At 32.9% G+C, this 15,453-nt stretch overlaps 1 protein-coding gene across 1 annotated transcript; it reads left to right on the top strand.

Annotated features, from left to right (window-relative positions):
• Nucleotides 1–1,739: 1,739 nt before the first annotated feature.
• Nucleotides 1,740–8,796, top strand: LOC109803924 (DNA (cytosine-5)-methyltransferase CMT3). Its single transcript, XM_020365605.3, has 21 exons — nt 1,740–2,025; nt 3,051–3,085; nt 3,210–3,309; nt 4,426–4,533; nt 4,635–4,754; nt 4,870–4,969; nt 5,121–5,293; nt 5,384–5,449; nt 5,756–6,019; nt 6,140–6,198; nt 6,318–6,384; nt 6,460–6,789; nt 6,869–6,937; nt 7,146–7,232; nt 7,332–7,419; nt 7,551–7,660; nt 7,758–7,862; nt 7,981–8,024; nt 8,108–8,177; nt 8,294–8,397; nt 8,476–8,796. Exons 1-21 carry the CDS (start codon nt 1,819–1,821, stop codon nt 8,645–8,647), a joined length of 2,478 nt encoding a protein of 825 aa, XP_020221194.1. The 5' UTR covers nt 1,740–1,818; the 3' UTR covers nt 8,648–8,796.
• The last annotated feature ends 6,657 nt before the right edge of the window (nt 8,797–15,453 follow it).

Genomic DNA, 15,453 nt, shown 5'->3' on the forward strand with positions numbered 1-15,453 from the left:
CTTTTGACACTAGGCAGGCATCACCCCGTACGACTTTGTAGATACATGTGTTTTTGATAAATAGTTGCCCAGATATAGTCTAACATAATAGTGAGATTTAATTAAATGAAAAGAATTATTGAATGAACTAATTCTAAGGTTTAATAAAACTAGGTTTTTAGCTTGTGCGATTTATATGTATATGCTATTATATCTAGTCAAATTGAATTATATATTTCATTTTTTTCATAAAATGACCAAATTATTAAGACTAATTAATGAAAAAAATAAATTTGTGTATAATAAATATATATTCTACATATAATAAGTTTTGTAATTGTGTCAATGTATATATCTAATACACGCAAACTGATTAATTAAAGTCCCAAGAATATAATAGAATTCATAATTTTATTTGTGCGTTTGACTCACATTAAATTTGATTTTTAATGATTGTAATCTTTTGCACCTTTACGCACAATGACAAATTTTCACCAATTTGCTATATATTTTACTATAAAATTATTTGAAAATTATATTTAAATAAAAAAATTTATGAAAGCTTTTAATAAACACATGACGACCAATTCATTATTTGTGAAGTTTTAATAGATTTTTATTATTTACAAACTTTAATTAATGCATTATATCATTCAAGTTAAATATTTAAATAATTATAAAAGAAGAGAAAACAAAAATTTAGCCCCTATCTTGGTTAGTCCTTGATCCATCCCAGCTCATACATTTTCTCTGAAATGTTAAAGATCTATATTCAAATCAGACTTGACGTCATTAGAAACCTTTATACTAAGGTTTTTAATTTAGTGCAATCCCTTCAATGTCTACTACTCTTCATAATCACTTGATTGACATATGACTAACATTTTGTATGACCTATTGTTTCGTTGTTTATATTATTAAATGCTTAACAAGTGTAATAATTAAACTAATAATTCATGTCCTTCACTACACGAGTTATGTTAAAATATTTTTTTTAATATAAATGTATTTTAAATGTATTTTTAATTTCATATAAATATATGTCATTATATGCTTATATATATAAAATCTAAAATATATAAAAAAATTAAATTTAATATATTTATACATATTTTTTAAGTCTTATTTTTTAAATGTAATTAAATATAAATTAATTAAGTAAGAAAATCAAATTTTATTAAAAACAATAAAATTTTAGCTAATACACCATAAAATAAAAATACATCCTTAATAAAAATATCATAACATAAATTAGAAAAAAATTTTTTTTTTTAAAATAAAAGATCAATTCATATATTTTTATCACATAACTTTTTAATATACAAATATGTTAATATTACAATCGATTAATAAATGTAAAATAACAATATTATTTTATCTCTTAAATTAAAATTTTAAAAATAATTATATAATAATAAAATATATCATTTAAATTTTTTTTATAAAAAGATAAAAATTTAATATTTTTGAACTTAAAAATATTATGTTACCTTAATTTACTTAATTAACACTATAAAAAATCTTTCATTTCCCATTAATATTTATGTACATTCCCAAAATCATTTATAGCAACCATCCACTAACCATGTATGTAAATAATTTTGACGAGCTCAATTGTTTAACCAATAAATCGCACAAACGTTGGACACCTTCTGTACACAAAGTTGTGTCGTTTCACTTGAAATGCGAAAATTTTGGCATTCCCGCCTAGTCCCTCTCTCTTCAAATTTTCAGCGTTCACTGCTATAAATACCTCCCTTCCATTTACTCATTGTCGCGCTCTTTCATATTCGAATCCCTAATCTCTCAATTTATCCCTCTCTTTCCGTTGCCATCATCATGTCTAGCAAGCGTAAATCAAGATCATCTTCTTCTCCCGCTGCCGTCACCGTTCCGGCCAAACGCGCAACCACCAGATCCTTGCCTTCCGCCGAGGAAGCTCCCGCAACTCCCTCCGCTGCCGAAGAGCAGTGCTCAAAATTCGTAGGGGAGCCTCTTCCCGAAGAAGAAGCCAGGAGGCGCTGGCCGAAACGCTACCAGCAAAAGGTAACTTCACTTTTACTAATGTCCGCGAAAGTAGTTAAATGTGGAGCTTCCTATATGTTAGGTTCTGCATAGTTCTGACTTTAATTTTTTTGAATATCAGTCTTAGATATTTTTTTGGAAATGCAACATTGTTATTTTTATTCTTTTATATGAGTGAAGTTATTATTGGCTGAATGTGTAAATGGAAAAGAGAGAAATGAGTACTGATATTGGCTGAACAGTCTAGCTTGTGGTATTGTTTTCTTGATTACCAGGTTTATTTAGGTTCAATAATGGATTTCGGGTTCAATGTATTTGTTTTTTTAACGATATTCTAAATTAAAAATAAAACACTATGCGTGTTTCAAATAAGAAAAGAGGATAGAAAAATACATATAAAAGTGAAATATGAGTCTCTTAAATATATAGAGAAACATAGCAAAGTGTCCATAATCATACTTTAAGAAATAATGAAAATGATATTAAATCACTGATTAATTGTAATCGGCAGTACTGTTTTTCTAAAATTTAATAAATTTGTATCCAATTTTTATTTTTAATTATCATTTCTAAAATTTATAAACAATTTACTGATTTATATATTGTAATGTGTAGTTATTAATATTAGAATACAGTTTTTTCCATCATTAAAATGGTAGATAGAAAATTATATAATGCTTAACATAAAATCAATAAATTTTAATACTTAGTTGAAATTTAGTAACGTTAAAATTTGACTTAGACTTTACTTTTCGAGCTGAACTGAGTGTCATAATTATTTTTTATAGTATATATTATATGTATTTCCAGTGTCAAAGAGTTCTTTTACATTTATTTACAGTAACGTTTATAGTTTTTTATTTTTTATTTTTATTTTAATGACTTTTGTTTTCAGTCCCAACTCTGTAACAGCCAACTATAGTTTCTCTAGTATGTTTTTCTATCCATTAAAATTTAATTTTGATTTCATGTTCGTCAGTTATGGTTGATCTTCGTTTACAGTCAGTGTTTTTTTAATATTTGTTCTCACCCCTCTTTATTTTTAGGATAAGAAGCATTCCACAGCATCAAAGTCAAAAAGGTATGTTTTGTTAGAACTTAAGGGGACTTTGACATTGGTAATTGTCGTATCACTTCACTTTCTTTGGAATTCATTGTTATTAGTCGCGTTTTTCTGACTATTTTTTGACTGTTCGTTTGCACAGTAACGAAGACGATGAGATTATTCAAGCTCGACGTCACTATACTCAAGCAGAAGTAGATGGATGTATGCTCTATAAACTGTACGATGATGCCCATGTTAAAGTGAGTTATATATTTATGTAACATAACTGTAACATTTATATTTAAACATGTTCGTGGTTCAGGTTTAAATAATGTCATTGTCTCATTTTATGATTCTAAGTATGTGGGAAAATAATCGGGCTTAAAACGAGAAATCACTTTAATCTACTACGGGGGGAATTAATCGTTATGTTATTGGAAATGATAATTGGTCAAATATAGATTGATATCGGGGTTTTACATGTTGAATTTACTTTTTCGGTGATATTAGGAAAACCTCTAAATTCGCAAAAAAGCTACAATTAATATTATCTGTTCATTTAGTTGCAATTTGACTTGGTATTTTAATGTAACATATTACTTCAGTTTCACTTTTAATAATTGTTATCTTTGTTGCTAATTTGCCTTTGTACTTTTGTTATCGTGTTATTGGAAATATGAGCGTGGTCCATGCTCTTGTTACCAATGAAATAATCTGGCTTGGTATTGGTATGGTTGGCTTCAAACAAAACATCCTTAGATATAGTGTTTCATTATCAAATGTGATGATTTTTTTTCATATATATATATATATATATATATATATATTATCGTGCTTGTATTCTTTGGTTTGCGTCTTCCATTACTTTGTTGTCTAGTGTGATGGATATTTAGTTATTTAAATCGTGTGACTTGTGATGATGTAGGTTCTCAAACTTGTATGATCACTAATGAATCATTATATTAGGCTTTTCAAAATCTGTAGATTATAATTATTGAATAGGTATATGATAGTATCCAATAGTTAGTTATAGAAAATACTTTATGGTGGTTATGTATGAAGAGTATTGATTTGATTGTAGGTTGTGTTTAAGGAGTGAGAAGTTATTTGTAGTTTGTGAATAGAGAACACTCTGTAGGAGAGTTCTTTTTTGGGACAAGAAGTTTGATTCTTAATGTTACAAGTGTGACTTTTGTTTTTGAGGTAGAAAGTATATTGTTGTATTGTGATTTTGGTGTTCTATGTTATCTGTTATTACTTTTAACCATTTGTGTTTTATTAGTTTCTAATTACTTGTTGAGACATTGCATGTTAACTTCTTGTTTTGCTGGTATTTCTAATCTTGGTGTGTTATATACATATGATTTGATATTCAGGCAGATGAAGGGGAGGATAATTACATTTGTAAAATTGTTGAAATGTTTGAGGCCATTGATGGAGACTTGTATTTTACAGCACAATGGTACTATAGGGCGAAAGATACCGTAAGTTATATTTTGTTTGGTTTTAGTTCTTATGAGATGTTTGATTATCTTAATTATTTAAGAGTGACTTATTTAGTTTGAATTTTTCTTTTACTTTTCAGGTCATTAAAAAACTTGCATATCTTATTGAACCAAAGCGAGTTTTTTTTTCTGAAGTTCAAGATGACAATCCATTGGATTGTCTAGTTGAAAAGCTTAACATTGCTAGAATCCCATTAAATGTACTTCTACCAGTTATAATTATATTTTGTATCACTTTCTTTTTTCTCTTTTGTAATTATTAGCAATATTAATTATATAGTTTTTTTTTTAAAAAATAATTTCATTTGATTTCAGGTAGATTTAGATGCTAAGAAGGAAACTATTCCATCTTGTGATTATTATTGTGATACGAAATATCTTTTGCCATACTCTACATTTGTTAATTTACCATCAGGTTTCATTCTATCTATTGACTTTTTCGTATGCCTTTTCCTTACACACACATACATACATATATATATATATATATATATATATATATATATATATATATATATATATATTTGTAATTGATTCTTAGTTTTGGTATAAATTTGTTCATTCAGAAAATGGAGAATCGGTTAGTGAGAATTCTTCTACAATATCTTGTGAGGAAGCTTTTGTTTCTGGTGAAAGTAAAGATCCAGAAATGAAATTGTTAGATTTATATTGTGGTTGTGGAGCAATGTCAACTGGCTTGTGTCTTGGAGGAAATTTATCTGGTGTGAACCTTGTTACTGTAAGTTCTTTGAATGCTTTTTGGTAAAACATTTCTTTGGATTTATTTTGTTTAGTTTGTGTTTATTTTGATGCTGTTCTTTTTTAATAGAGATGGGCGGTGGACATGAATGAACATGCTTGTCAAAGTCTTAAATTAAACCATCCTGAAACTGAGGTAATTCCAAGTTTCTTTGTTTGTTATATCATCTTGATGCAATAAACAATTGATTTTAATATGATAGGATAACTATCATACTTTATTTTGGCCACCAAATAAGCTCTTAATTTTATGTTGCTTTCATTGAAAACAACACTTTTTTTTATTTTTATTTAAAATTTATTATTAAGCTTATATTCCGGAACCACAAGTAGGATGTTAACTTCCACCTGAGTTGGTTTGCATTTCTTTTTAAATTTTAGCTTTTAGTGTTCCGTATTATTATGGTATACTGATATCAACCATGTTTACTATTAAAATCAGGTTAGAAACGAATCTGCAGAAAATTTTCTTTCATTATTGAAGGAGTGGCATAAATTATGTAGTTACTTCTCTCTAGTGGAAAATAAGGTGTTACATGAAAAGTATGAGAATTTTTTTAGTGAAGATGACAACTCTTGTAGTAACGGAGAGGATAATGATGAAGAGGATGAAGATGAAGATGGTGAAATATTTGAAGTTGCTGAAATCCTTGCTGTCTGCTATGGTGATCCAAATAAGAAAAAAGAGCAAGGGTTATACTTCAAGGTACCACATTTTTTTATTCACTAGCTCTTTATTTGTTCTGCGGTTGTAATTGTAACTATTTATGATTTTTTGTATTAGCTAATATTATTTTTCAATATTTTTGCCTTGTACGCCTTTAAGGTTCATTGGAAGGGTTATGGATCTGATGAGGATTCTTGGGAACCAATTGAAGGTCTAAGGTAAGCTAAAATATTTTACATACTTTATTCTAATGTTTAATGTATTCATTAATTTATTGTGTTTATCATATACTTGCATTCATCAAATTTTGTTGATTTAAACATCATCTCTGCAACAGCAATTGTAAGGAAAAAATTAAGGAGTTTGTCATTCAAGGCTTCCAGTCAAAGATGTTGCCTTTGCCTGTAAGTCCCGAGTGTATTTTTGGTGTAGTTTCCTTTAGTATTGTGTGTAACTTTATATTTGTTGCTGTTGAATAGGGAGATGTTGATGTAATATGTGGTGGTCCTCCTTGCCAAGGTATTAGTGGTTTCAACCGGTTTCGGAACAAAGAGAGCCCTTTGTCAGATGAGAAGAACAAACAACTTGTTGTTTATATGGACATTGTTCAATATCTAAAGCCCAAATTTGCATTGATGGAAAATGTGGTTGATCTTGTAAAATTTTCGGAAGGCTTTCTTGGGAGATATGCCTTGGGTCGCCTCCTTCAAATGAATTATCAAGCTCGCTTGGGAATTATGGCTGCGGGTGCTTACGGGCTTCCTCAGTTTCGTTTGCGTGTCTTCTTATGGGGGGCTGCGCCTTGTCAGGTTTGTTAATAGTAATCTTTATTAAATTTTACTAATGGTGCAGAGTTTGTGTTAAAATTATATTTCTTATGTTATGCAGAAATTGCCTCAATTCCCTCTTCCAACTCATGATGTGATTGTAAGGGGTGTTATTCCTTTGGAGTTTGAGGTATGTGCATATTGATAAACTCACAATATCCATATTTTGAATTTGAATAATTTTGGTGCATAGTTGGAGTAAGAAAAATATTAAGAATGATTTTGAGGTCAATTAGTTTTCCACGTATTTGTTGTATAATAGAACATTGGAAGGTACAATTATTATGTGAACATACATTGGTTATTCATTAAAAAAACTCGTTCTATATTGCTTGCAGATAAACACAGTAGCATACGATGAAGGGCAGAATGTTCAACTACAGAAAAAGCTGCTATTGGAAGATGCTATTTCTGACCTTCCTCCGGTATATCTTAACGTCATTGTTGCAACTTTTCCCACACCTTGTCTGGGTTTACTGTGTTAGTTTATTTATTAATGAACACTACTTTATTAATGTATTTAGGTTGAGAATAATGAACGTCGCGATGAGATAAAATATGGCAAACCTCCTCAAACGGATTTCCAACGGTTCATTAGATTAAGCAAAGATGGTAATACAATATTACATGATTTCTTTGGAACATAAACAATAACTTTTCAATTTCGGTGTAGTCATGAACAATAACAAACAAAAATTTTATATTTGCTTGATGGTCTTGGTTTCTTAAATCTATCTGTGCAGAAATGTTGGGGTTTCAAACAAAATCGTCCAACTCTTTGCTTTATGATCATCGCCCACTAGAATTAAATGTGGATGATTATCAGCGTGTCTGTCGGATCCCCAAAAAGAAGGTTCATGTTCAAAGTCATATAGCATTTGTTTGCCATGAAATAGTGCTATTATTTATAAGTTTTACTTTTATTAACACTGATTTTTTATTATCACCAGGGTGCATGCTTCAGAGATTTACCAGGTGTTCGAGTGGGAAGTGATAACAAGGTTGAATGGGATCCAGATGTGGAACGTGTATATTTGGATTCAGGAAAACCATTGGTAACAAAGGATTTTGCATATTTATTCAAGCATCCCATTGACTTGATCAATGCATTATAAATGATACGTAAATTCTTCCATTTACATTTTTATAATATGTTGCTGTCATTGATATCAGGTTCCGGATTATGCTATGTCTTTTGTGAATGGAACTTCATCAAAGTAAGTGTTAAATTTATTTGAACTAATTTTTATTGGTGGTAGCGGAATGTTGTGGATCAATAATCAATATTGTATTCCTTTAGACCTTTTGCTCGGCTATGGTGGGATGAAACTGTTCCAACTGTTGTGACAAGAGCAGAACCCCACAATCAGGTAATGCTTGTTTAATTATAATAAAATATGTTTAAATTCATCTGTGGGGTGTTGTGTTTTATCCCTTTGTTTGCACTTTAAAATGATATTTTACTCATTGTGCTACATGTTTTTAGGCAATTTTACACCCAGAACAAGATAGAGTGATGACAATTCGTGAAAATGCAAGACTCCAAGGTTTTCCAGATTTCTACAAGCTGTGTGGGCCAGTCAAAGAAAGGTAACTAAAATTATTTGTGGTCTGTTAAAAGCTTTGTATTCTCCTGTCTCCTTAATTTGAATTTTATATTTGTTTCAGGTACATTCAAGTTGGGAATGCTGTGGCAGTTCCAGTAGCTCGAGCTTTAGGATATGCACTAGGCATTGCATTTCAAGGTTCTGCAACCGATGGGCCATTATATAAATTGTCTGATAAATTTCCCATGATTAGGGATCGAGTTTCTTCCGTCTCTTCCGAAGATGATGCGTAATATGACATCATGATTCTGTGATTTTGTATCTGTATTGTACAACAATATTTGATTTCAAACATTGTTGTGTATTATCCGGTTCAGTGTTAACTTTGAGGAAAGACACCAGAGTATTAATGATATGATCATAACCAGAGTTTTACTGTTCTTATCGTGACCTTACACTTGTGCATTCGGGTTTAATTCTCCGATCATTGCTTTTAAGTTGGTAATATACTCCAAAATATAGAAGCAAAATGCTCGACTAATGGAAAAACGAGTATTCAGCAATGATATTATTGGATGTGTTAAATTGCCAGAGAATGAAAATAGTGGAATATAAATTTATGAATTCAACAATTTACAAGCACTCGTGTCCTTTCTGTTTTTCATTGTTTTTTTTTAATAGACTTCTCATCAAGCCTGAATTCGTGGGATTGGCATTTAGTATTGAGCTTTGTTATGGGTACTTCAAGCTTAGCTTTCCAATATCGTTTTAAATTCATTTTGACGAAAAATTAAATGTTTTTTCATTTTAGTTTTAGTATAAAATATTATCATATTAGGAGTGTTGTAATATAGTGGAATTAGATGTATCGGAATGAATTGAAATAAAAATGTTATTTGATTATTTGGATATTGAATAGTGTATGAAATATTTCATTCCATTGTGTTCCAAAAAAGATGGAACGAGATGAGTTATAGGATTTTAATTTTTCATATTTTTAAGAGGTTGATGAAAGATTATAAAATATTTTTATAATTTAAAAGCTTGTTTCTAATAAGTGCACTTCAAATTTGTGGACAAGAAAATTTAAATTAAGCGATGGATAGAAAACGAAATGTTCATTTAATGGATGATCATGATCTATCATTTTTCATTGTCTTAAATGGATGGTATATTAAATAAAAAATTATGATTAATATTAACTTTTTTATTAAATAAAAATTAGATATTGACTCGTATGTGCGATTCATATATAACTATATTTTTATAATATTAAAAGTATTTTAAAATTATTACATGAAATTATAACATTAAATAATTTTAAAATATGCATTGAAATAAGAAGAGTATAAGATTTATGTAAATTTATAAAGCGAGTCAATAATGTCTAAAGTAAAATGAGATATATAATAATGATTAGATTTTTATGTTAGAGTGATATGACATTATTATACAATAGATGAATGTAATTGTGTAAATTATTTTGTCACCAAATATAATTTTTGTATGTTAATAATTTTCTACATTTTTTGACACATAATTTTATACATAATAAATAGTTCTATAATCAACCTTTTAACATAGAATTTTGATCAAATCAAACTAATTTTAAAGAATTGTAAAGAAACACTAACCAATGAGTCATTGATTTTGCTAAAATTAGTTATAAAGAAAAATTATTATATTAAAGAGTTAGACACAAGTGATTAATATATTACTCCAAATTAAATCTTTCGGGTAATGTCTGAGTTCAATTCTTAACTAAATTTTATTTAACTAAATTTTATTTACCTTTTAATCGAGCTACACTAATCTAAGATGAAACATTTTGAATAAGAACACTAATATGAAATGAAAAGAAAAAAAATTATTTTATTTTAATATTTGATTAGTTTATTAGTATCATTTGTTAGGACTATTTTTAAATTTTTAATTTTTATGATGTAAATTTTTTCCTTGTAAAATATGATTAAAAATAAACTATCAATTGTTATTTCAATGTTAATAAAAATACAAAAATGAATTTAGAGTCGGAAATATTAAATTAAATTAATAAAAAATTGTTAAAAATAATTGAATGAGGGAGATTATTTTACATTGTGTGATATTTAATGTCAGTGATTATTTGTTAAAATATTGACATTAATTTTAATCATCAGAATATTTAAATTAGATAATATATATATATATATATATATATATATATATATATATATATATAAATTGAAAATATTATATTTATAACCATTTGAATAAATATTTGAAGTTAATCAAGGGAATGTTTTAAGTAGATTTATATAATAAAAAATTGATTATAAGCTTTATGTTCACAAACATATATGAAACAATTTATTTGATTGGAGGAAAAATGACACAATCTAGTAAAATTAATAATATTAATGATAATAATTATAATAATTTTTAATTAGAAACACTCATTTTTAGTTAGTCGAGTGATTTAAGAATTGTATTTTTAAATTATATGATTGAAGTATATTGATAAATTATGTATGAGTTTTACAAAGTATAAATTAAAAATTTATTTTAAATATATGCATGGGATATAATCATTAAATAAAATGATAATAAAATTAAAGGTAATAATACGTTTTTTAATAACAATAATTAATTTATAAATTTGAGTCACACTGAAACATGATAATAGTGTCAGAATTTTATTTGTATTAAGTAATTAATAAATATAGTAATAATTAATTAATAATTATATATTAATAATTAATTTGTAATTAAAAGACTCATTTTTTAATATGTCAATTTTCAGAATGTTAAATCAATAAAAAATATTGACTACTATGTAATCGTTAACAAAATTTCTTCTTTTTTAGGTAATTGTAAACTTTTTAAAAATAATTTAATCTAAGATTCATTTTCAAGTGATTGAAGTTGAGTGGAAATCAGTAATGTGTAGATTTATTTTATTTATATATAATTATTCAATCTCTTTTACTAAAAAAAAAAATTAATATTGTAACAACCTGACAGGTCTTACACACACCACTGAACACCGGAAACACTAGGCAGAAAGAACAAGTATATAAATATAGGTTCTAGAATATAAATATATACAAAGTCCTACTCCGACTAGGGTTAGAGTGCCAAAACAACAATACCAAACAAGATACAACGCCAACCGCTACACCTAGTAGCCACTACAACAAAACACCAATCAAACATAGCCAACTCCGCCTACCAGCTGCCTACTCACCACGAACCAAACACCTATTCCTGTTATGCTCCCGTACATAGTACGATCATACCAGTCCAACCACAAGGAAACAGAAAAGGGTAAGCTAGTATAGAAAGAAACAACGTATAACAAAATTCAAGTAATTAGAACAACTTCAACCGCCAATACAACAACATTCTACTATCTATCAATTTATACAACCAACCAACAATTGGATATAAATGCGTCGTCACGCATATCACCTCGGAGATCTCCTACAACAACTCAGCCGCTTTGGCCTACAACAACTCAGCCATTAAGGCCTACAACAACTCAGCCATTTAGGCCTACAACAACTCAACCATTTAGGCCTACAACAATCCATATCAACATTCAATACAACCCAACTTTTGCTACTCAACATATCAACTTGCAACACAACACAGCGGTACAACTCAACATCAACTTTCAACACAACTTAGCTTTACAACTCAACATGTCAACTTGCAGCACAACACAAATATACAACACAACATCAATCAACCAACATCATCCATTAGTCATCACATTATATTCATCTATTTCAACTCAACTAAGTATAAAACAACATCAACCAACATATAAAGATTTCTCATCTCCGCGCCCGGCGCACTCATGGTTACGCCCAGCGCGATACAACCAGAGAGCACCAGGGGGCCAGCACGCCCAGCGCAAGCATGCTCGCGCTCAGCGGGACTCAACCAGAGAGAGCACAAGGCTCTCTCGCGCTTGGCGCAATATCCATTGCGCCCAGCGCAGGCCAGGCAGAGACATCAAGGAGTCTCCCACGCCCGACGTACCTAACCCAGCGCTCAGCGCGGGGTAGGAAGAGACCACCCCTTGGTCTCGCGCCCAGCGCAATTCGGAATTGCGCCTAGCGCCCATGAGGCTGAGACTCCCAAGGAGTCTCACGCCCAATGCGATAAGGGCCGCGCTTAGCGCAGCCTCTGGAGCCCAACAACAAGTTACAATGGGTATCGCGCTTAGCGCAGTCCAAGTCGGGCCCAGCAAGGGCCAACGAGAGACCCACATTCTCAAGCGCGCCCAGCGCACTCATCAAGGCGCTCAACGAGCTTGACTAAATGAGGTCCCCTGGCGGTCACGCGCTCAGCGCGATGAACAGCGCTCAGCGCGAAGCTCATCTGCAACCCTACCCAGTTCAAAAATTTCCCCAAACACCTGTAAAAAATCACTTTCAAGTACATGCAATCCAGTCAAAGTATCACATTTCCATCCAAGAGTTCGAAAACGACATTTTTTCATACATGCATCCACAAAATCATAGGAAATCAAGAATTTCCCCAAAGTCCCCAAAGTCCCCAAAAACTCCAATGCCACACCCAACAACCAGAAATTTGAAAATCAAAACCAACTACTTGAGTTCTCAGACTCACTTCAACCAAAACACCACCAGAAAACTAACTTCCCTTACCTCGGGTGAAGAATCCGAGCTTCCGGGAAGAGAAACGGAACGAAGAGGATGAGAGTTGGAGAAGAAGATGAAGGAAGGGGCTTCGCACAGCACGGTTCAACAAGAATTTCAACCTTCAATCAGCACCTTCAGCCACCAAAACCACAAGTTCAAAAGAGAGAAAGGAGAAGCGAGAGTAGTGAAGTATGTAAGTGGAAGTTTAGAGAGAAGGTGAGTTAGAGAAAAAGTCCGTACGGGGGGGGGGGGGGGGTCTCAAAACCTCCCCAACAACAAGAGTTTTCGTCCCCGAAAACCGACTTACTTGGAAAGAGAAACGGATACCGCTCCCTACACTGCTGCTCCACCTCCCAAGTAGCCTCTCCCGTAGCCGCATCCCATAACACCTTCACCAGAGCAATGGACTTGCCCCTCAACTCCTTCAACTTATGGTCAACCACTGCTACTGGTAACTTCTCAAAGGTCAGATTCTCCTTCACCGACACATCATCCAACTCCACCACATGACTCGGGTCATGAACATATTTCCGCAGCTGGGAGACATGAAACACATCGTGTAGGTTTGAAAGAGACGGTGGCAAAGCCAACCGATAAGCAATCGGACCCACACGCTGTATGATCTGATGGGGACCCACAAACCTCGGCGTTAACTTCCTTGCTCTTAGTGCTCTACCCACACCAGTAGTCGGAGTCACCTTCAGAAACACATGTTCCCCTTTGGAAAACTCCAAAGGCTTATGCCTTTTGTCAGCATATGATTTCTGCCTACTCTGAGCAGTCCTCATCTTCTCCTGAATCATTTTCACCTTCTCAGTAGTCTGTAGGATCAACTCTGGTCCTACAACCACTGACTCACCCTCTTGGTACCAGCACAGAGGAGTCCTACACCTCCTGCCATACAAGGCTTCAAACGGCGCCATCCCAATACTAGCATGAAAGTTATTATTGTACGTAAATTCCACCAACGGTAGGACCTCCTCCCAACTACCCAAGTGGTCCAACACACAAGCCCTCAGCAAATCTTCCAAGGACTGGATCGTCCTCTGTGACTGACCATCCGTCTGAGGATGATAAGCAGAACTCAGCTTCAACTTCGTGCCTAAGGCTTGGTGCAGACTCTGCCAAAATCTGGAAATGAACCTCGGATCTCTGTCTGAAATAATACTGGAAGGCACCCCGTGCAACCGTACTATTTCCCTCACATATAACTGCGTCAGCTTCTCCAAGGACCACTTGATGTTGACAGGCAAGAAATGTGCACACTTGGTCAACCGGTCGACAATCACCCAGATAGCATCACTATTCCTAGCTGACCTAGGCAATCCTACAATGAAATCCATAGTAATGCTATCCCACTTCCACTCTGGAATTTCTATCTGCTGCATCAACCCACTCGGCTTCTGATGTTCAACCTTCGCCTTCTGACAGGTTAGACAGGTCACCACATACTCAGCTATCTCCCTCTTCATACCAGACCACCAGAAGGTCTTCTTGAGGTCCTGGTACATCTTAGTCATACCCGGATGTATGCTAAGTCTACTCTTGTGGCCTTCTTCCAACACAACCCTCTTCAGCTCAGTATCCTGAGGCAGGCAAATTCTGCATTTGAACCTCAAGATTCCATCTCCTCCCAACTCAAAGCCAACCGCCTTCTCGGTACCCAGCAACCCCAGAAGTTTCACCAACTCGGCATCCTGCAACTGCTTGAGTCCCACCTGCCTCAAGAACTCATTAGTTATGGTAATTGCCCCACAACTAATGTGATCCTAAGCTAACTCCACACAGAGATTTAAATCCCTGAACTTCTCCACCAACTCCAACTCCTTCACCATCATCCCAGACATGTGAATGGTTTTCCTGCTCAGTGCGTCCGCCACAACATTGGCCTTACCAGGATGATACATCAACTGGAAGTCATAGTCCTTCAGAAATTCCATCCACCTCCTCTGCCTCATGTTCAGCTCCTTCTGATCAAACAGATATTTCAAACTCTTGTGATCACTGAAGACACTGAACTGAGCACCATACAGATAATGTCGCCATATCTTCAAGGCAAAAACAACAGCTGCCAACTCCAAGTCATGAGTGGGATAATTCCTCTCATGGTTCTTCAGTTGCCTTGAAGCATATGCCACCACTTTCCTGTGTTGCATCAGCACACACCCAAGACCCTGGTGAGAGGCATCACAGTACACATCAAAGGGTTCACCAGAATCCGGCAACACCAACACAGGAGAAGTAGTCAACCTCCTCTTCAACTCCTCTTCAACTCCGCTCACAGGCATCTGTCCAAATGAACGGCTGCTCCTTCCTCGTCAACTGGGTCAGAGGCGCTACTATCCTGGAGAATCCCTCAATGAATCGCTAATAATAACCCGCCAGACCCACAAAACTCCGTATATCAGTGACAGTCCTCGGGCGCTCCCATTGCAACACCGACTCCA

The sequence above is a fragment of the Cajanus cajan genome, chromosome 1, assembly GCF_000230855.2.
Source record: "Cajanus cajan strain Asha chromosome 1, NIPB_CcT2T_4, whole genome shotgun sequence".
Lineage (NCBI taxonomy): Eukaryota > Viridiplantae > Streptophyta > Magnoliopsida > Fabales > Fabaceae > Cajanus > Cajanus cajan.

Coding starts and splice junctions, on each gene's coding strand:
- LOC109803924 (XM_020365605.3), top strand. CDS start 1,819: ATGTCTAGCAAGCGTAAATCAAGATCATCTTCTTCTCCCGCTGCCGTC. Junction 4,970..5,120: donor ATTTGTTAATTTACCATCAG/GTTTCATTCTAT, acceptor TTGTTCATTCAG/AAAATGGAGAATCGGTTAGT. Junction 8,178..8,293: donor GAGCAGAACCCCACAATCAG/GTAATGCTTGTT, acceptor ACATGTTTTTAG/GCAATTTTACACCCAGAACA.